The sequence below is a fragment of the Equus quagga genome, chromosome 3 (assembly GCF_021613505.1).
Source record: "Equus quagga isolate Etosha38 chromosome 3, UCLA_HA_Equagga_1.0, whole genome shotgun sequence".
Classification (NCBI taxonomy): Eukaryota; Metazoa; Chordata; class Mammalia; order Perissodactyla; family Equidae; genus Equus; species Equus quagga.
In genome coordinates this window covers 73,746,347-73,768,278 of record NC_060269.1, presented here as the reverse complement: position 1 = coordinate 73,768,278, position 21,932 = coordinate 73,746,347, and the positions used below count along the sequence as shown (strand labels likewise).

Sequence of the window (21,932 nt, the reverse complement as noted above, 5' to 3'; positions counted from 1 at the left end):
AAAGTAATATATTTTCCCACCATATCCAGAGCGAAATTTTTAAGGCAAATATGGCAGGCCACTTGGATTACTGCTTTTCCAAGAGAGATCCTCTTGAACCTAGAAGATCCTGATAAGTCCTAAAGAGATAAATAAATCAAGGCCTGGGCCCAAGAATAAAGAAGGAAAGATTTAAGATACCAAGCTCACACACACACACACACACACACACACACACACAATGATAAGAATGAAACAATTCGTTTAAAGGACATTGGGCAAGAGCTGGAGTTTGAAATTATAGACAGTCAAGGTGTCCTAACAGACAAGAAATGGACAAGCAAATAGGAGGAGAGAGTAATAGGTGAGAAGTCACAGCTTCACCCCGTTGCACACAGTGCACATCCCCTCTGAACAGCAGTCCAGAACAGAGGGTGCTTGGGACTTTGTTCAACTTCTGTCTCTGAGGAGCCCTCACAGACACATCTTCATTTGAGTGACTTCTCTGTGCCTATTTATACAGTGCAAAAACGGTATAAAAATACCGACTCCATATACCTAACACAAAGGTTACGAAAGAGCAAAAAGGAAAGAATTTTGCCAAAAAAGAAGAGATAACTATCTATGTAAATTTGAGGTATTATTACAAAGACGATTCTTTAGTGTTTAATAATTCTCTGATCACATCCATAATCCTCTAATTATCACAGAAAGGCAAAATAATATCCATAAATGCTGTTGAAAGTTTATTTCCCTGAGAGACATTTTTATGTATTACTACATTTTCGATAAAACAGAAAACCTCAAAATCATAAATGTGGAATCTCCAGTCCACATACAATATTAGTTTGTTTAATTGAATTTGACCCACAAATCAGATGACTGAATAGATACATACATAATATTATATTATATTATATTAAATGTATTGCATGTGTAATATTACATATAATATATTTTTCATCAGAAAATCTGTATTGTCATCCTAGCTTTGTTACTAGCTGATTGTATAGCTATAATCAAGTGATTTAATCCTCTTGGATTTTAATTGTTTTCATCTTTACCATCAAGAGTTTGAAGCCGATGTTCTCCTAGGTCCTTTCTAGATACAGCAACAGTAATAAGAATAAATCTAAGACTCTAAGAAGTTATATCCCCATTTTCATATACAGCTGCAAAAACTGAAAGAAGCTTCAGCTATAATTTCCTAAACATCCGAGATGAGGCAGGTCCTCCCTCCTTGTCGGGGCGCCTCCGTCCTGCTCTGTGCCTGCAGGGGGCCAGCCCGTGTGCACGTGCATTTCTCTAGTCCCCCTCTGTGGCTCCCTCCTATTAATGTCTCTTTCTCTTTCCCTTCTCTTTTCCTCTCACTTATTCTCCCACCTGTGTCTCTCTTCTTTATATGGCCACAATATAGATTTGAAATAAAACATACATATTATTTGTTGATTAACTGAGTAGTTCACTATAGTCAATGTTAGTTCAATAATACATTTTATCAAAGGAAAATATAAGCTGCTGTTTATCTATTGGCCCTCAATTGATTTTGTTTCCCCATGGTCAAAAAAAATGAAAAGATTTGCCAACTAGGCTCTAATTTATGGTCTAGTCTTCTTTTGCTGTAGTAAATATGAGGGAATTTTGTGGTACATCTTCAGTAAATTTGACATTGCATGCTCTTTAGAAAAAAAATAGAAATAATAAAAGTGTATAGAAAAATTAAATTTGCCAAATGTGAGACAGAATAAAGTGTTCAGGCCTTCGCAGGCGTCCTGGAGCTGTCTGAGCACGTCTTGGTGGCTGGCCTCCTAGAATATTGATTTCATCTCTGACACTGACATCCCCTGCAGCTTGGGTAAAGCTTTTTCATTTGCTGTGATTCAGCTTTCTCTAACCCAAAACACTATAAAAACAAATCATAAAATCCTGTGAGAATTATGGAGGCTCAAAATGTACAAAGTGCTAATCCATTTAAAAGAAACAACTGTTCACAGAAACAAATAGCCAACATCCTTACCTCTGGAATAAGTTGGAAAATTGCGTTTGAAAACAGAGTTCCGATAGCCAGCCCCACAAAATAGGTCAAAATCTTAGGGAAATAAGATTTCTTTATCAGTGGAGTCAAAATCATGCCAAGAAGAGATGCCAGGTTAATGATTGTCACTGACAGGAATCCATATCCCCAAACTGTGGATCAGAAGGAAAGAGCAGAAATTAATCAAAGGAGCCAAATGAAGTCTTATGCTTGAAACAAATTTTCTTCTTTAAAATCTTAAAGCAGATAGCTTCTTTAAAACAACAAAATTGACTCAATGAAAATTATATAGGAAACTGAGAACATAAGTATAGCATAATAAATACTAAAAGTGACACTGCCTATGCTTTCATCAGTCCTAAATCATCATATCGGGATCAAAGAATTTTACAGCTTGCAGGGAATTCGGAGAACATCTACAACAGTGACAAACAATCTGAGGCCCACAGGTTCCAAGTCACGAGTGTCATCTATGGCTTAAGGCCTAGTGTAAAATCCAGCCTTTCAGAGGAACACAGAGGCAGTGGAGGTTTCACGGAAAAGGTATGGGACGATGGGTGGAGGGCAGGGGTGGAGATGGGTGGGGTGAGCTGGCTTCAAGGTGACCATAGCTGTTGACACTGAGCTTCATAATCACTGGTCTGCAGGCGCCTGTGGGGAGCACCTCCTGGGGGGCAGCACCTCAGCCCCCAGCAGGGGCCTCTGGGGAGCCAGCACAGTGAGCCCTCAGGAAGGGGGTGCCCAGGGAGGGAGAGAGCGGCTACATGGCCCAGCTCACTCTCGGTTAAGGCAAAAATATCCTCTAGAGTAGACACCCTGGGGACAGAAGGAGGTAGGACATCCTTCATCTCTCTATCCCCAGGCACCGGCACCCAAAAGGTGCTTAATAACCATTGCTTAGAACGAAACGAGCGAATGTTCCCCTAGGCTCGACAGCTAAGGGCACGTGTGACCGATTGCCTTTGGGCTTCAATTCCTCCCGGTTGTCCTAGAGGGGTTGGTGTAAAGACACGATGGGAAAGAAGTGAAACATATTGTGTGAACAGAACAGTCACAGACGGCAGTGCAGGCTGACACGCAAACTGGCCCCTGGAGCTGTACAACACGTGGCTTTGGCTGTGGCCCCACATTGTGCACAAAGGACAATGTGAGAGACTGGAAAGCTGCCTCTGTATTGCCACTTCTTTAAAATGCCAAGAAAACATTCTTAGATGTTGGGCCACTTTTCTCACTGACACTACCAGCAGAGCACCATATAACACCTAGCGCTGACTGAGTGCTGGCCACGAGCCAGGCACCGTGCAAGCGACTAACACGCCTTAATTCACTCGACCCTCATAAAACCCTCTGAGGTAAGAGCTGCTATTACCTCCTTCACACAGCTGAGGAAAACAGAGGACATGCAGTTCAAATGAGCTGCCCAATCACATGGGCAGAAAGCTGAATTTTGAGCCCAGATAGCCTGGCTCCAGCACCCATATTTCTTAGCAATATGCTTCATTACTCCTGTCGAGGTCATCTAGTTTTTAAAAAGGGACCTAACAAAACTGTAAACATCTTATATTGTGCTCCATGAATACAAGATTGCTCACCATTATTCTAGTTCGAGCGAGTCCATCTACAAATAAACAATCTTAGCAAATGTTTATGGAGCCCAGTATGCGGACCAAACCATGGTTCCTGCCAACAAGGAGCTTGGATCTCTTGTTTGGGAGCTAGGAAATGTGCAGGCAACACCTACACAAAGCACTAGAATGCAGCCTGTGCTGAGCATCCAATGAAAAGGACAGATAATAAATGTTACTATGTTACCACGAGCATCGTCACAGCACTGACGATGACTTTATCTTTTCTAGACACTTTCCTATCAATCCCAGACTCCTAACCATACCCTACAGAGTCATCTCACTGGACCTACAAAGCTCTACCTCATTCCCATTTATTACCTTACCATCTAAAACAATACTACCTACCCCCCTCAGACTTTCCAGTTAAGGAAAAGTTCTCAATCGCACATCTTCCTCCAATGGTATACCTATGCGTAGTTTCCCTTAACACAAACAGCCTTCTATCTCATTACTAGCCTACCTGCATTCATTCATTCAACAAATATTTATAATCTCACTGGGTAGACAGGATACACACATGTTGAAACTAAACGAAAATGCAGAGAAATTTTTGAGTACCAAATAGAGGCAAAGCCACATACATTCATATTAAACTCAACACCTTCTCCTGAGAAATCCTGCTCACTACCCTTGTTCAGTAACTCCATAAATAGCAGAAACGTCAGGATCAATTTCAATTTCTCACTTTACAGTCACTTCCAAAGATAACTGGTGACCAAACCCTACCAATTCTGCTTGAGATATCACTCACTCCAGCTTCTCCAACCTCATAGCCTGTGCCTTGAGTTCAGGCTCTCATCATCTCTCAGACTCCTCATCTGATACATGATGACAGCTTTCTGTCTGGTTCCTCCACTTCCTTGGCCACCAGACTTATTATCCTAAAACACAATTCTAATCATCTCATGCCCCTATAAAAAACTGCCCTTCGTAAACGGACAAGCTCTCCAGTGTTATTTACCCTCTTCTCAACGTGGCCTTTATGCAGACATGATGTTTTCCAAACACAGAATTACCTTTGCTCATGGAACTTGTGGTTCTTTATCTAGAAATATCTTCCTATCTTCATGGCCAGGGGAACTCACTCATGGCTCTCCAGCTCACTCCCTGAGCTCCTCTGTGAGGCTTTCCCTGCTCCTCCAGGAGCGGTCCCTTGTCTGCCAAGTTTCCCATAGCTTGTTTGAAGGTCACTGGGTCGCTTACCATTTCTTGTGTGCTACGGTAATTTTATCATATATATTTGTCTATACCACACAAATTATGAGATTTTTAAGAGAAAGGCTATGTTTTATTCATCCTCAGTACCTAGAATATTGCCTAGCAAATAGCACATACTCCTTGATGAATGAATTAATGAATAGCATATTTCAAGTTGCAGCCCAGAAATCTTGTCAAAAAAGTACCAGTTAATTTCCTTACTCAATCTTTCTAAGCTTCCTGACCACTGTGCACATTTATCAGAACCACGTGGGGACTGCGGGAGCAGGAGTCATCGCAGCCCACGCACACTGCATTGCTTCCTCTTCTTGTGCTGTTGGGACATTATTCAGGAAAACAAGATCCATGTGTCCACTCGACTGGGGCAACAAAGAATGAATTAGTATAAAGAGACTCCTTGGACCTCTCGATGGACACACAGGAGTCCCTCTAACAGTCTGTTTCAGAAAGCATCCGTTCTCTCTGCTTCTTACTGAACTTGAACAGATTTTAATAAATTTCCAAGGAATATTAGTTAATAATAACTAACATTTATTGAATGCCCACTATGCATTAAGATTCTTCTAAAAATTTCACCTATTTTAACTCATTTAATTCTCCTATTTCATAGTTTTTACAAAAAATAAAACCAGTTAATGGAATTTGTGGAATATAGTAAGTCTTCAATAAATGTTATTTTCAAAAAAACAAATTAGTAAGTATAGCATCATATAAATTTTGGTCCGTTTAGCTCACTGTTATACAGTGAACAGACGGCAAACCAGCTGTCAGAGCCTGGGCGCTCCTCCCACCTCAGGTATGGCACCTCGAGGAAGGCACTGACCCTCTCTACAGCTTCATGCACATCCTCAGCTGCATTACTGACTGGACAATGTGATCTCCAGAGACACCACAAGTAAAATTCTATTGTTCTTACCTATTATTGGAATTAAACAGCATTCTGTGACCTCATCAAAAAAATTTTGAACCGTTAAATTATTGCTAAAACTTAATCTCCCAGAGAATTTCATTTACCATCAGTTTATTGCACGCATCAATACGAGTTTATAAAGCACCTGAAAGGCAATTTCAGGATCACGAAATGTGAGGCCTCTCATAAATGAGACTATTTTTCTGCCCACTGAAACATCTGCATAAACATGTTCATAAAATCCTTGCATCATGACTACTTCGGATTACTTTTATTTTAGTTTTTGATTCCCTTGAATGAGCTCAGAATTGACTCCATATTAAGTGAACCGTTATATCAAGAATCTAGTGCATTTTGTTATGTAAAAAATCATTTCTTTGTAGGAAAAAAAGAGGCTTACACAGGGGCCAGGGGATGGAGCGAACCTATGAACACAGGAGAAGAGAAAAGTCACATTCTTTCTACTCCGTGCCTGGCGCTGTTCCGGGCACTCGCATATATTAACTCATTTGACACCCCCAACAATTCTGTAAGGAAGGCACTATTATCATCTCCACTTTACAGAGGAGGTAACTAAGGCACAGACATTAAATAAGTTTCGCAAGATCACACAGCTGCACCAAAGTAAAACGATTGAGATATTACACCAAATGAAGGAATATACTGACAACTTAGACATCTTAGAATAGTAAGAACAAGTACTCTACTAATTTCTCTAATTCTCCAGAAACTCTTCTAGATATTATCCTACCCCATCCCCCCGACTCCAGCCCATTTCAATTCCTAGGACAATGTGCACCCTAAGAGGTATTTCTCTTTTTATTGGGGCCTCTGTCCAAATATTTAGTGCCTTTCTGATCTTGTAACTGTTGATTTTTCCATTTTATGACTTTGCAGTATTGACCTTAGAATTCTCTCACTTCCTGCTTCCCGCTTCCCTGTTCACCTCCTGACTCCTGAGATACAATAACTTGGGAATTAGGGTTAAAAACACTTTTGAATATCAGTGATTAGCCTGCACAGAGTAGGGTATTTGCTTTTCTTGAAGCCTGACCTCCTGTACCCAGAATTATGTACATGTTAAGTATGTTTTATTTAACAGGCACACATGGTACTAACTACATGACAGGTAATATTCGTAATGCTTTACAAATACAAAGTTATTTAATTGTTATAGCAACCCTATGAGAAAGGTACTGTTTTAAATGAGAAAACCGAGACAGAAAGACACAAAGTCATTGCCCAACGTAGCTGGAAAATTACCGAGTTGGGCTTTGGGCCCAGGTGGGCTGACTGCAGAATCTGTGCTTTTACTATGCTATACTATTAGTCAATGTTAGTATAGAGAGCATTTGGTGAATTTGCTTTCGACTGTAAAGTGCAAAGTGTATTAAAGTTAAACAGACTCACAGAAATATAAACACAGTCCAGAAAAAATAATTGCTGAAATTATTGTTATTCACAAAATAGCTAATTATATTGATAAGCTCTGGTTGGTGATTTCTATTCTTTGTATACATGAATACAGAATGTAAAAGAGAACATGGGTTCTGAAGCCGAGAGAGCCTAATTTTGAACCTGGTTATTTGACCTACCATATAAAAGTTGTGAAATCTTGATCAAATGACTGCTCCCTGTCCCTCTGTTTCCTTGGCTGTAAATGGGAATAGTAGTTCCTACATCATACAGTTGTACAAAGATTAAATGCGTTAACATACGTAAAGTACTTGGAACAGCACCTGCCACATAGTAAGTACCACCTAAGAGTTGACAATTATTATTATTTTTGTCACGTTGTTGCTATTCCTGTTATGCATATAGAGAGAGATCAAAGTATTCATATATACACCAAGGAATCCAAACGTTTGTAAAACAGCACTTCCTCTGTTGAGACTTTTCTTTTCTTCTCTATTTTTGCTCTCTTTATATGCTCTATCCACACTCACATTAGATGAGCTCACCCAGACTAGTGGCTTCAAATGCCATCTCTGAGAAAACAGATCTCCAGCCTCGACCTATTCTCTGAGCTCCAAATGTGTGCATGCCACTCCCTCCTGGACATCTCACCTTGTGGGTCTATGTCAATGTCAAACTAATTATGTCAAAAATTATATTCCTGAGGCTGGCCTGGCGGCATACTGGTTAAATTCAAACCCAGGTTCACGGGTTTGGATCCCGGGTGTGGACCTACACACCACTCATCAAGCCATGCCGTAGTGGCGTCCCACACACAAAATAGAGGCAGATTGGCACAGATGCTAGCTCAGGGCCAATCTTCCTCACAAAACAAAAGAAAATCATACTCTTGATCCCCACCACTCGCTCCCTGCACAATAAACTGCTTGCTCCTCTCCAGTCTTCTCCATCCCAGGAAATGGTGCAGCCACCTATCCAGTTTTTCCAGCTCAGACTTTGATTCCTCTTTTTCTGCCCTCCATCCAATCCAGATGCGAACCATTTTAGCACAGTTTCCAAAATCCATCGTGAATCTGCCCACTCCTCCTCACTTCTACTTCTCGCACCTTAGTCCAAGTCCCAGCCATCCTGAGCACCAACCCCCGGCAACCGCCTCCTGATCAACATCCTTGCTCCTCCTCTCACCCCGTTACAGTCTATCCTTCAAACTGCAGGTGGAACGAGCTTTCACAAATCCAAACAAAATCATGCCACTCCCCTGTTTGGAACCCTACAGTGTCTTCATACCACATTCAGAATAAAATCCAATCAATTTCCCACACCCAGCAAGGCCCCTGGCCACCTCCGGGACGTCATTCCCTTCTGGTCTCCCTCCGGCTCACTAGGCTGCAGACACACAGACTTTCTTGCTGTTCCTTACACATACCAAGCTGGTGCTCAAATTTATGCTGGCTGTTCCCTCAACCAAGAATTCTCTTCCCTACGAGAAAATCTTGTCACGACCCTCTCCTTCTCCTCAGTCAGGACTCTGTTCAAGTGAGTCTCATCAGAGAGGCCTCCCTTGACCTGTCTAAGGTCACACTCACCCACCGTTTCCTTCTATCCCGCACTTGCTTTATTTTCTTCATAGCCTTATTACTCTGAAATTATATTATTTATTTGCTTGATTATATAAATTTTTATTATTTCTTTTCTTTACTACGTTGTAAGCCCAAATAGGCAGGGAGTTTTTCTTCTTGTTCGCTACTGAGTCCTCAAGACACAGAACAGTGCTTGGCATGTTGCTCAACAAACATTTATTGAATAAAAAGTGAACCAAAAAAATGAGAATTAAAATACCCATGCGGGACAGGGTTACAACTTGAGAATACCAAGAAATTGCACATAGCTAGCAAATAGTTTATCTCATTTGTGAAAATACCTCTCCTACATGTTTAAGTGCGTGAACTATATACTAAGCACGCACTTGTTTTCCTATATTTAAAATTTTTTTTGCAGTAGATTATTCCTTCTAAATGCAGTATCTATGGCAGTTTCATTATAAGCACTTTAAAAAGCCACTGGCATCTTCTTTCATTTATGAAAATTAAAGCAATAATAAGTCAGCACCTGAAGATTTAATCTAGAACCACGCTAGTTCCCTTATCCATTTACTGGCAATTATAGAAAAATTGACAGATTTTAAAATAATATGATAAGCACAAGGTAATGGAAATTAACTGATCAATTATGAGCCAAATAGTTAACGCAATCTAATACACATAGCATAAAACACATTCTTTAAAATCAAGAATTGAGTTTGAAAGTTTTTAAGTGGTACCAAATAAAATTTTGATTCCACAAATAGAAGAGCATAACTTACAAAGCTTAGATGAGTTCTAATTATTCTTATTCTAAATAGTTCCAGAATATAAGTATTTTACCTAGGGATTCTATGTAGGTTAATTAAAACCAATAAATCAGAAAAAGAAATAAGCAGAAAGCATGTTAACTTCATTTCAGACTAGCCTATAAACTTTTCAAACAAATGGGAGAAAAAGCTTCCAACCTACCTTCGGAAAGACTTGGTTTTGCTTTGTGCTTGGGCCGATCCTCGCAAGGGTGAAAGTTCAGTTGTTGTAAAACCGCTGGACAGATGACAGAGAAGTCTGAGCTGGTTATCTGGGTAGCATTTGAAAAGCCATGAAGGGAAAAGATCTCTTCAGCTGATAAACACTGAAACAGGAGAAGCAAAGCAAACACATGTGGTCACGTGGCAAAGGCACACAAGCACAGATCCCACAAAGAGACAGAATACTTCTGCTAGGCACACAGCAGTCTCTCGTTATGCAAAAGCCCACCGCAGAAATGCACAGACTCCTAAAACTGGCAAACAGCCCACAACTCTTTAAACCTAGAAACCAGAACAATAGCAAAAATCCCTCTTGGTCAACAGTCTACCTTTAGCAGCCAAAAAGGTAAGAACTGGTTTGGGGGTTTCCAAGGACCTTAAAGATACTGAAAGTGGACCAACAGCAATTCAAACAAAGGGTTTGAAGACAATTCTATATCCTCAATCTTCGTTCTCTTTTTCTTTAGTTTGAATGGATATTTTGTGTAGACTGCTGGAGTGGCTGTCACCAACATTTCTTTTAGACAAACATCTGGTTCCCTAACAGTTTCATAGTTAAGAAATTCATCTATCCTTCTAGATAGCAATAATAATTCCAATATTTAAAAGTTGTTTTTCAATATTTTGGCATAAATGTTTGTTTTCTAAAATATGTATTATTCTCAATGATGGTAGGTAGCTTTTCTATACTGCATAAAGTTTTGAAAACAGTGCTGGGCTGTTTAGAAATTCATTAGTTATTAATGAGGAATAGAATCTGTATTAGAAAAACATTCTCTGAAAAAAATCACTTTTTAAAAGCATCATTTTACTCGGGCATATTTTAACCATAAACTATCTTCCACATACTTGCATTATTAAGAAGAATATAAAAGAAGTTAAATGTCTTTATTGCTAATAAGCATCATGAGAATTATACAGTGTGAAAAGTATCCATTCACTCAAATAAGAGAGTCTGTCTTTAATAAGTGCACTTGAGAAAAGTTCTTTGCATACTTCAGGCAATATTTAAACTCCACTAAGATCTTAGCTTTGTGCTATGGACTGGATTGTGTCCTCCAAAAATTCATATATTAAGGCCCTAACACTCAATATGATGTTACTTGGAGACGGGGCTCTGTGAGGTCATTAGGGCTAAAGGAGGGTATGAGGGTGGGGCCCGCTCCAGTTGGATTAGTGATCTTTTAAGGAGAAGCACCAAAGGGCTTTCTCTCTCTCTCTCTCTCTCTCTCTCTCTCCATCATCTGAGAACATAGCAAGAAGGCAGCCACCTGTAATCCACGGAGACAGCCCTCACCAGACACCAACCCTTCTGCCACCTTGATCTTGGCTTCTGGTCTCTAGAATTACGAGAAAATAAATTTCTGTCATTTAAGCTATTGAGTCTATGGTATTCTGTTATGGCAGCTCAGACTGACTAAGACACTATGAATGGTATCGAGAACTCAAAAGTTGATGTTAACTGTTTGACCATAAGGTGCTGTAATTTCCTTCACAAGAGAAACAATGAAACAAAAAATGTTATGATTTTGGTTCAAGGAGATCATGATTATAAGATCATGATTATAATGATTATAAAGGAAAGATAAAAAACATCAAATACACCTAAATGCATGCAGTTGTCAACAGCTAAGACTGCAATTGCCGTAGAGAACATGTACATTTAGACATCCTTCTTTCTTAACGTCTACGCTCTTCCTTCTTCACCCACACTCCCCATTAGGGTCATGACAGTGACGGCTGTGTGCCACCCCTAGGAGACTCCATACTCAGGGCTCTGTTCACAGTCTCCCCTCGGCTGAGACTAGAGGAGAATAACCCAGAGAAGGGAGGAAACAGCTCGAGCGCCAACTGTGGAGCGAAAGGTGGCGTAGCATGTTCACGGCCATGAAGCTGCCTGGGCATAACTGGCAGGCTCAGAAATCAGAGTCCATATGGTTCAACCGCTAGCCGGGCAATTGCAGGAAGAAACAGGTGGAGCAGGGCAAACACAAAGCAGCACGGTTTCCCGGCAAGGAAACCTTCCTACTTGGGCTTGAGTTCCTCCAACTACAAAACAGGAGGAAAAGGGAAGCTGCCAATAATTTGCAGTCTTCTCAGAATTAACATTCTAAGACTTCCTGAAACTTGATGACTACTGAGCAGCTCTCTTCAGACTCCAACTGTGACTCATTCAGGGGTTAGGAATCCACTTACGGTGTCATAGTCAGCATTCCATAAGGAAGCAAAAACACTACAACAGAAACTGGAGAGTTACCATAACTGTTTTTATCACACATAACAAGGGTAAGTACCGCTTAGTCAAACTTCTGCCTCAGTTAGGCATTCTACACACCACACACTTGTTCACTGGATCACAATGTACACAAAATGCACTTTTCACTGTCAATGGCAGTCAAGAGTTTGAAAGTCACTACCCTGAAGGACACGCAAATTGCCAATTGTACATCATTAGACACTCTTCTACATACAGTGAGGGGAAAAGCAAGCAGTCAAAGGAATATATAATCAGTACTGTAAGACAGCCGAGCGTCTCCATGATCGGGCAGCATCTGTGTAGAAATTTTGGCTGGGCAGGTGGTCATGGGTAACAACACTTGTCAGCAGCAACTGCTCAGTCTCCAGAAGGAATAAGGAGTTGGGGAGATGACAGAACCCTAGGCCTCGCCTCTGAGATGAGAATGAGGACAGAATACTAAGTGTGGCAAAAGTGAATTCATGGCAGGCCTGATTTATATAAAAATCAGCAAGCAGAACACAAATAGTTTTATACAGCAGCCTACTTGGGCTTTAAACAATCTTGATTTTTATTATGCTTTGATTTAACAAAGTTGAACCTGAAACAAAGAAAGCAGTTGTGGGAGAAAGGGCGGTGCTGCCCTGAGCAGGGACAAACAGGATGAGAGCCCAGCGCCTGACCAGTGAGGGTGACAGCAAAACTGGCCGAACCACTGAGGTCAAACATCCTCTCAAATACACCCCTTCTCCTCCCAAGCAAACAGTGAGCAGACTCTGAGGCTGGGAGGATCCGCCAGGGCTTCTCGGGAAGCACTCAGGGGGATTCGCCTGAACAGCGTGGGCTTAATAACGCCTAGTGCGCTTCCACCCTCTCGTTACATGCCCGGACTGAGCAGTTCTTCTTTCCACCTGTCAGTTCTGACAACACTGCTTTGCTCAAGAGGGCCACCCTAATGCTCGCCGCGGCCTTTTGAGCTCTGTGCTATCAGAGCAGACTCCAGCCAGCAGATGTCCTAATGTCCAGCGAGTTGACTTTTTCCTAAGACATTTTCTCAGTGTTGAGTTAAATTCCTATTCGTTAGTCTCTTGCTGCATCAAGGTGCTCTCAGCTGGGCCTTATGAAGCACCGAAGGAAGGTAGCAGTAGAGGTAAGGGGGTTTAGATGCCTAGCGTAAAGGAGACCCCACGCTATACTCAAAATCACTGTAGCAAATAGCTCCACACACTTCTCCTTCTGCTTCCCTGCCCCTTCTTCCTCACCAGTTCTGACTGGTCAGGAGCCATTGTGCTTCTTTCCCAGACGCGTTTTCGTGGGAATGCTGGGGGCTGGCACAGGGAAGGGATGGGGACCGTTGAATGATTAGGGTAAGTTCCTCCCTCCACCTTTTATACAGTTGAAATCTTCTTACAGTAAATGCCAAAGAGTTAGGCAAGATTTAAAACTATACAACTTAGATAATGACACAGACGCTCTACTTAACTAAGGCTTCTAAGACTTGGCCTTGCGTCCACTCTTGTGGGGCCTGCATTGCCCAGTTCTAGCAAGAATCCTGCTAAGTCCGTTCAGAGAGAATCCCCTGTCCTCGGTATCTGATCACCCTGACCTGCCTTCAGCAGGAATCCTGTTAGGTCTGTTTAACCAAAATCCCACCCTACCCCAGACGTTTCCTCTTAGTAAATCCATCCACTGACCCCCAAGCTACTCCTTGGCTGTAAATCCCCACTTGTCTATGCTGTATTCAGAACTGAGCCCAGCTCCATGCTGACGTCCTTTCCCTCGTTGCAACAGTTCTTGCATAAAACCTGTTTTTATTCCTGTAACTACTGTCAGGCTCTGGTTTTAACAATACCAAGTATAATAAGCAGGTAATTACACTACACAGTGCATAAATTCTTTCCTTCATTCAACAAATATTTACTGGATCATAAAATTCTGGGTATACTATTGATGGGAGAAGTGGAAGGTGGGGGAAGCTGGAGGATGACAACCAAGAAAGAGAGAGGATAAAGATAAATAAGCCATAATACCTTCCATCCAGAAACCTAAATAATTTTGACAGAAATAAGTCAGATATACCAGTATCTATAAAACCAGAGAGAAAGTGACAAATTCATGAGAGACATAATGATAAAAAGTTCATGTAAGGGAGAAATGATATGCAGAGGAAATAGTCAAAAGCAAGTTTGAGGTTAGAACTCCAGGAAAGTACAAAAAGGATGTTGCTACTGGCATGATTAGGGAACTTAGGAGAAGAAACACACTTAGGAGGTGGCAAGTTTGGTTTTAGAGATTGTAAGCCTGTAATGCCTGTGGGACATCAGATCGAAATGATGAGTGAGCTTTCTCTGAGAAAGGCAGAGCCAGAGATAAGGATGTGGCTGTCTTCCATAAGGAAGTTATAGATGACTCATCTGTTATAGATGAGTGGGACTGGGGGAGACCATCAGGAGAGAGAGTACCGAAAAAAGAGGAAAGCTTTGGGAACACATATTTAATTTATGCAAAAGCAGGAAAGGGAGCCAGAGAATAAGACAGAGGATAAGCCCAAAACATAAGAAATACTCTAGGCCAGTAAAACGTAGTGAATGCCTATTGTTTTGGCCTGCCTGAAATCCCTTCTCCGTCATCAGTCACGGGCCACCTCACTGCCATGGGAGCCTCCTTCTGTGTGATTCAGTTGGGGCTGACCAGGGAACATATGCCATGTCTTCTCCCTGGCAGAGCTATTGAAGAAATCTTTTTCCACTAGGATTGCTACAAGTCTGGGGGCTCCTTAGGCCGTCTTTTCCACCACGTGAAAGAAGGTGAACTTGTAAGTAGAGAATGACAGGTTCCCTACCATCCCTAACCCCCTGGACACAGCTGAGCCTAAAGCTGGGATGCCCTTTGACTCTTCAGCTACCTGAGCCAATGAATTCCCTTTTTGACTTAAGCTAATTAAACATAAGTTTCTTGCACTTACAAATGAAAGAGTCCTGATTGATATATAAAGTAATTATTCAAAAGACATTTTTAAAGCTAGCAAACGAATGCTACATCCAGAACCTACAGGAAACAAAAACAAAAAATAAGCTTTTACACTCTTAAAACCTTCTCCATTCTTGTTCTTTTATCTCAAACACAGGCTGTTTTCTCTACTTGGCTGTCTTGTCAAATGGCATCCATTAAATAATACAAAACAATAGGACCATCTGATCCTGTATCCATTACGCCAAGGCCTTCACACCACACCAGAAATGAAATATCATCTCTTTCAAAAGCCGCCCCGAAGAAGGTTTCAGATTCTGTTTCGCCATGGACTGTGCTTCTGTGGAAGCTGAGCGGTTCACGTTCGCAGTAAGGACACTGCTGGGTGTAGCTGCATTCTCTCTTGTGGAGGTAAAGGCAGGGAGAGAGAGCACCTTGTGGTACATTCAGACTCATCAAAACCAGAACGAACATCAAATCCAGTCAGTCTTCTAGGCTGTCAAGTAACTGAGCCACACAAACGTCAAATTTCATTACAGAGTTCCAAAGGGAGCGGAGGGAGAAGTGGGGTTAGAACCCAAGTCCGAAAGAGCCCCAGCTAATCTCTTTCCTTTTAGTGACTTCCCTGCCCTGCCCGACTCTGCCACAGCTGTTGTTTTTCAGCAAGAACTGTGGCTATCTTCTGGAATTTGCCGGCAGAGATGAAAGCCATGTAACCCATGCTTCCCCTTATCCCAGGTGAATGACGGGTCTCCCATTCTTTGAAGAGATGTCACAGATAAGAGGATAATAAGAATCCATCCCAAATCTTCATCTATTTTACTCTTGTAGAAGCCAGTTCCACTTGTCTCTCACTCTCATTCATTTATGCATTCCCCAAACACAGGTTGATCACATCTTCTCTGGGCCAGGTGTTCTGGTAGGTGCTGAGAATAAGACACGGTTCCGTCTTCATTAAGGTCACCATTCAGTAAATAAAACATATAGACACTAAACAGATAATTATAATACAACGTGGTAGGTAGCATAATAAAGATCCGCGCAAGGTATAGCGAGGGAAGATGGAAGAGGTCAGGGAAGGCTTCCGGGAGGACGAGACACAGGTGCTGAGTCTGAAAGGTTAGTTCAGTGCTTCTGATGGTAGAGAGATAAGACAGGAATCACAAAAACTCAAGTAAGGCAGAAACCAGTATGTGATTAGTTGACAAATGAATTTTATAAACAATAGTCACTATAGGAGTTCTGAGAAGCACATAAAAAGTATATGGTTAAATATATATAAACTCTTTTAATCCCCTCACCAACAACTGAAGTAGATTTTAGGAGAAATTTGGGATGAAGAAATCATGTCTTAGAAAGGTGAGTTGCCCAAGATTAAACAACTCATATGATTTAAAGATAGAATTCAAACCAATGTCTCTTGTGTCTTCTGACGTCTAAGCCAATTCTCTTGCTGCTATACGCCTATGTTTTGGTGGGTTGAACACTGAGAAGAACACAAATAATCAAAGAGAGAACCATTTGGACCCTAGCAAGGAGTGTATTTGTTGCCCCAACAGTGACTTAAGTCACAGAGTTGAGTGACTCTTAGGCCATATTTAGCATCCTCCCCAAAAAGAGACCTCAAAAACAACCAAACATCAGCCAAATTCAAACAATTCAAACATCAGCCAAGTTTTGTCACCGTGGTGAGAATTAAGAAGGAAACGCAAGATCATGATTCTCTGCCCCCCAATAAGCCCTCTTGCCATCACCCAAACAGGAACACTGGGCAGAAAACAGCCACACTCAAGCAGCAGACAGCCAGACCTGGCACAGCACCCTCTGCCACGTGCCCACGGCTGCTGGCACTGCTGTGAAGTAGTCTGACAAGAGGATTGTTGAATCTAGAATATCTGGGTGTGCACCACCTTGAAGACTTGGCTTCCCTATTACTATTTTAAACCCAGTATGTCTGCATCTCAAGCAGAGAAGCCAGCTTGTTGATTCAGCCACCTGAGCTACCATCACGTAACCACACAACTACGAGACCAGCACAAACAGCCATAGATTGTTAAGAATATAATAAGAGGTGGAAAAGGTGAAGTTCCAAAATAATCATTTAATGGGAAAGAAAACTCTGGAATCCTTGAGCACATATCTATCTCAGTACTTACTAATGCTAATACTAATAATATAATACTGTGGGACTGGCACATACTAGGGTTCAGTAAATACTCGTCGAATGAGTGAATGGGTAAATGAATGAATGAACCCTTCACTTGTCTTCAAACTATTTTTTAGAACTGATTGCAAAAATAGTTTATGTTCATAGTAGTAACCTAAAAAAAAATTACAAAAAAGCAAAAAAAAGTTAAGTACAGAAAATGAAGTATACTCATAGGTGTTTCAAATATGGCAACCAGCCAAAGATCCCAAGAGAAGAATTTAAATATTTAAATTTACAAAGGGTGGTTTCAGCTGAACAACTAGGAGGCCATTTCTGACCATGAGACAAGTGAACAGTCCCGTTAGCTTATCTTTCCAGGGGTGACTGCACGACGCCATGGAGCTGGTGAGGCAAAGGCTGCACACTGGCAGCAGGCGTGACTGAGGCCAGCACTTCCAGGTTTCTTACTGATGCAATAATGGGGCTTCCTAACCACAGTCACAAGGAACTCGAGTGCCACTTCCAAACTCCCTTGATATTGTTCAATACGTGTTTGTGCTGAATCACCGCCTACCAGTCTTCCCTTGAACTTTTTGAAATCCCCTTAATTTCCTCTTCAAAGTTTACTCATTATTATTTTACCAAGACGAAACAGAAAATTTTCTAAGGTTTAAGCAAAGAACATTCTAGAAAGTTGATCCCTAAGTTTAAGAGGTAGCTAATCAAGTGATCCCAACTCTGTTTCCCCAAGATTCATTTTTCCATGTTTCCCTCAGGTTTTCTTGCACTTCTTACCGAAGCCACTATGGTGACAGTGCATACCCACCCACAGAGTACACACCCACACACACGCAATCACATTCACTCTCAAAACTCTTCCTTAGATAAAGAAGATGTGGTATATATATGCAATGGAATACTATTCAGCCATAAAAAAGAACAAAATCGTCTCATTTGCAACAACATGGATGGACCTTGAGGGAATTATGTTCAGTGAAATAAGCCAGATAGAGAAGGACAATCTCAGTATGACTCTACTCATATGAGGAATTTAAACATGTGGACAGAGAGAACAGATTAGCAGCTACTAGGGGAAAGGTGGGGTGGGGGGTGGGCACAAAGGGTGAAGGGGTGCACCTACAACACGACTGACAGACAATAATGTACAACTGAAATTTCACAAGATTGTAACCTATCATTAACTCAATAAAAAATAAAAAACTCTTCCTTAGGAGGCAGCACCTTTCCTAGATACACTCTTTCCCTCACTTTATGATACATTGTTAAGGAGGAAAAGATTATTATGAAACAATATGTATAGAATGACACCCCTGCTATAAAAAAAGCTTAAATAAAATCTGGAGATATATGCTCAAAATGTTAACAGTATTTATCTCTGGGTGGTGAAATTATGGGTGATTTTTATTTTTTCCTTTCTGCTTCTCTTAATTTGCCAAAATTTTAGACAATGTACATGTATTTCAGTTTCGATTAGAAAAATAAAGTTAAAACATGGGATTTTTTATTAATCTCTTTTTCTGGGTTCTTCCAAACACAATTAAGACAGGCTGGAAGTTTTTTTAATTTTTACTAAAGAAAAAGAAATTTTAAAAGCTATGATGCACTTTTAAAAAGAGGTTGACAAAGTTTTCTGACTTTGCCACAACAATTTACAATTTCTCAGGCCTGTCCCATTCCACACTCAGTCTCTCAAGACCCTCTCCTGCTAAAAGCCTGGCCTGGAGTCAGGGCACAGACACTCAGTCTGGATTCTTGGCTTCCCAACCCTGACCTGCCTCCAGGTGGCAGGCGCCCCGCCTTTCCCTCACCTGCGAGATAGCCCCATGGGTCTTCTCCTGTTTGCTGCCAAGATCAAAAGGCCTTTGTCCCTGCTGCTCAGTCCCTGTGGGGACAAGGTATGGAAGGCATGCTCTTCTCCAACCCACGGCGTGGGCAGACGCCACAAGGAGTGAGCTCAGCCTTCAGAGTCATCTCACCTCCACATGCAAGGAATGGCCTTGTCCATCACAGGCCCGATTAGGATAATCCTTTGGCACAGTGGTTCTCAAAATGTGTTCCAGGGACGCCTGGGGGTTACCAAGGCTGTTTCAGAGCATGCACAAGGTGAAATTATTTTTATAATAATACTAAGACCCCATTTTCCTTTTTCACTCTCATTCTTTCATGACATATGTCACAAGAGAACGAATGCGGAAGCATATATGAGAATTCAGCTGTCTCCTACTAAGCCAGATATTAAAGAGATTTGCAAAAATGTAAAACAATGCCATTCTTCTCGCCAATTTTTTTGTCATGGAAAATACAGTTATGTTTCATTTTTTTAAAATGTTAACATACTATGGGCTAATTACTGTTATTTTTAACATATTAAATAAATATTTAAAAATTTTTCAGCATTAATTTCTATAATAGCAAATATCAATAGTTATAAACCACACATACTAAAACTCTTTGGTGCCTTCAATGATTTCTAAGAGTACACAGGGGTCCTGAGGCCAAGAAGTCTGATCCAGCACATAGGAACTGTGTATAGGCTGTTATACATCACTTGACGGACATGTTGGGAGCTTCTCATCAATCTTACCTGATGCGCCTCTCTCCCTGTTTATCCGACACCCCCACCAGATGGTTTTCCACTGAAACACCACCATTATCGCTCTTCTACTCAAACTGGCTCACAACACAAAAACAAAAAGCTTTCCTTCTGATGAGAGTCTAAAGTCCTAACACAAAAGAATGCCAATTATCTGTCTCCACTCCTCCTTTCTCCCTTTACCATCCTCCAGAAGCATGCGTGAACTCTCTATCCCAACCCCTAGGTCCTCATAAGTCTCGTCCTCACCTTGACTGTGATCTGCAGGCCCCGGGACCTCGACCTCGAACTCCGATGTGCCTCCTCTAGCGTCCACCTCCTGTCATCCTACCTTCGCTCCACCTCCTCCGCTTAATCTGCCATGTCTCCAGACTCCTACACCCATCGGCTTTACTTATTTGGCACTTATCGTGTGCTTCCTTGTATTTTCGTATGTTCACAAAAATGAATATCTCATTAATCAGATCACAAACATCTAGAGAGGATGGATGTATTCCTTTCTGTATCTTCCTCAACCCCTAACAAAGCTTCAGACATATTGGACATTCAATTTATAACAATCACTAATTGGACAGATTAAGGAAAGGGGGGTGGATGAAAGCAGATCAGAAACTAGTACATAGTGCCTGAGTATAAACCTGAAAAATACAAATCATTAACCTGAGCGTCATTTACAGGACCTCTGAAGAGCCAGTTTCCAGTCACAAGCTTCTCTGCTCATTCTATGAAACTTTCCCAGAACCAGCTCGCCGTGGCCCTGAAACCACAAATAAAGTAATACTGACCCCAACATCTCCAAGGTGCGCGCAACGGTACAGCTATGGGCTGTTGAAAATCTAAGTCTGAATGAGGAGAAAAAATTCTACAAAATTCAGAAAACAGAAGGAACAAAAACTCCATTATTCCCTTCTACTCAGATGACACATGGGTTCAACTTGAACATATTTCTTTATTAATATGTCTGCATCAAATAAATGAATTGCTGGTTTACCTGGAATTAATGAGACATGTAGGTTGACTGAAATAATTTGGAAAGCTATGTTGGTATAAAATTCATTGTAAAAGGTTGAAGTTATTCATTCATTCAACAAATATTTCCTGAATACCAACTATATACTAGACAGCAGGCTAGTTACAGGAGTGGAGAAGCTGACTGAGATCAAGGCAGTCCCTCACCTCACAGGTCTTACAGACTACTGCAGAGGTCACACACAAACACAAGCAATTACAGTATGGCCCAGTGAGCGCTCGGGCAGATCCACAAATGTGAGGAAGACAGGATAACTAGGGCACCTTAAAGTAATGGGATTGTCAAAGGAGAAAGTAGTGTCTAAGATGAGATGTGAAAAAAAAAGGAACAGAAGCTTGGAGAAACATGAGGGTGGGGCGCGTATACAGGGCTCTAACTGCCAGGCAGGAGTCTGGATCTTATTCTGGCGGTAAGGAGAAGCTATTTGAGGACACTGGAATGATCAGATTTGCAGATCAGAGATAAAAGTCTGGCAATAGCGTGGAGGATGGAGAGGGACATGGGGCAAGACTGGATACAGTGGGCAGCAGCAGCAACACAGCACACATTTATTGAGCACTTACAGTATGCCAGGCACAAGACAGAATGGCAAAATACAACATCTAATTTAATCTCCTCAACAGTCCCATAAAGGAGGTAAAACTATCCCCATTACACAAAAGAGAACACTGGACTTTAGAGACATTTGTTGGTGGTGGTGCTGTGGAATCGATTCCAACTCCCAGTGACCCTGTGGACAGCAGAGCGGTCCCTGCCAGGTCTTTCTGCATCATCCTCTCACCTTCCGGTGCTCTATCAGACGATGCTCTGCTGCTATTCACAGGGTTTTCATGGCCAATTTTTCTGAAGTGGGTGGCCAGGTCCTTCGTCCCAGTCTGTCTTAGTCTGGAAGCTTCACTGAAACCTGTCCACCCTGGGTGACAGTGCTGGTATTTGAAATCCCGGTGGCATAGCTTTCAGCATCACAGCAACAGTCAGACTCCACAGTATGACAACCAACAGACGGCGGTGTGGTTCCCTGACCAGGAAACAAACCTGGGCCACAGCAGGGAGAGTGCTGAATCTTAACCACCAGGCCACCAAGGCCTTAGAGAGAATAAGTAACAGATATTCAGAAGTTATTGTCACAAGACTTA

At 41.5% G+C, this 21,932-nt stretch overlaps 1 protein-coding gene across 5 annotated transcripts in view; it reads right to left on the bottom strand.

Moving 5' to 3' along the window:
* The window catches only part of SLC39A8 (solute carrier family 39 member 8), a 67,964-nt gene that overhangs the window by 36,429 nt on the left and 9,603 nt on the right, over positions 1–21,932 (bottom strand). For all 5 annotated transcript variants that reach the window (XM_046657436.1, XM_046657435.1, XM_046657433.1 and 2 more), the window contains exons 3-4: positions 9,739–9,901; positions 1,997–2,166 (exon numbers count right to left, since the gene is read on the bottom strand). In XM_046657436.1, the coding sequence (XP_046513392.1) occupies positions 1,997–2,166; positions 9,739–9,901 (333 nt within the window). The remainder of the gene's footprint in view (positions 1–1,996; positions 2,167–9,738; positions 9,902–21,932) is intronic.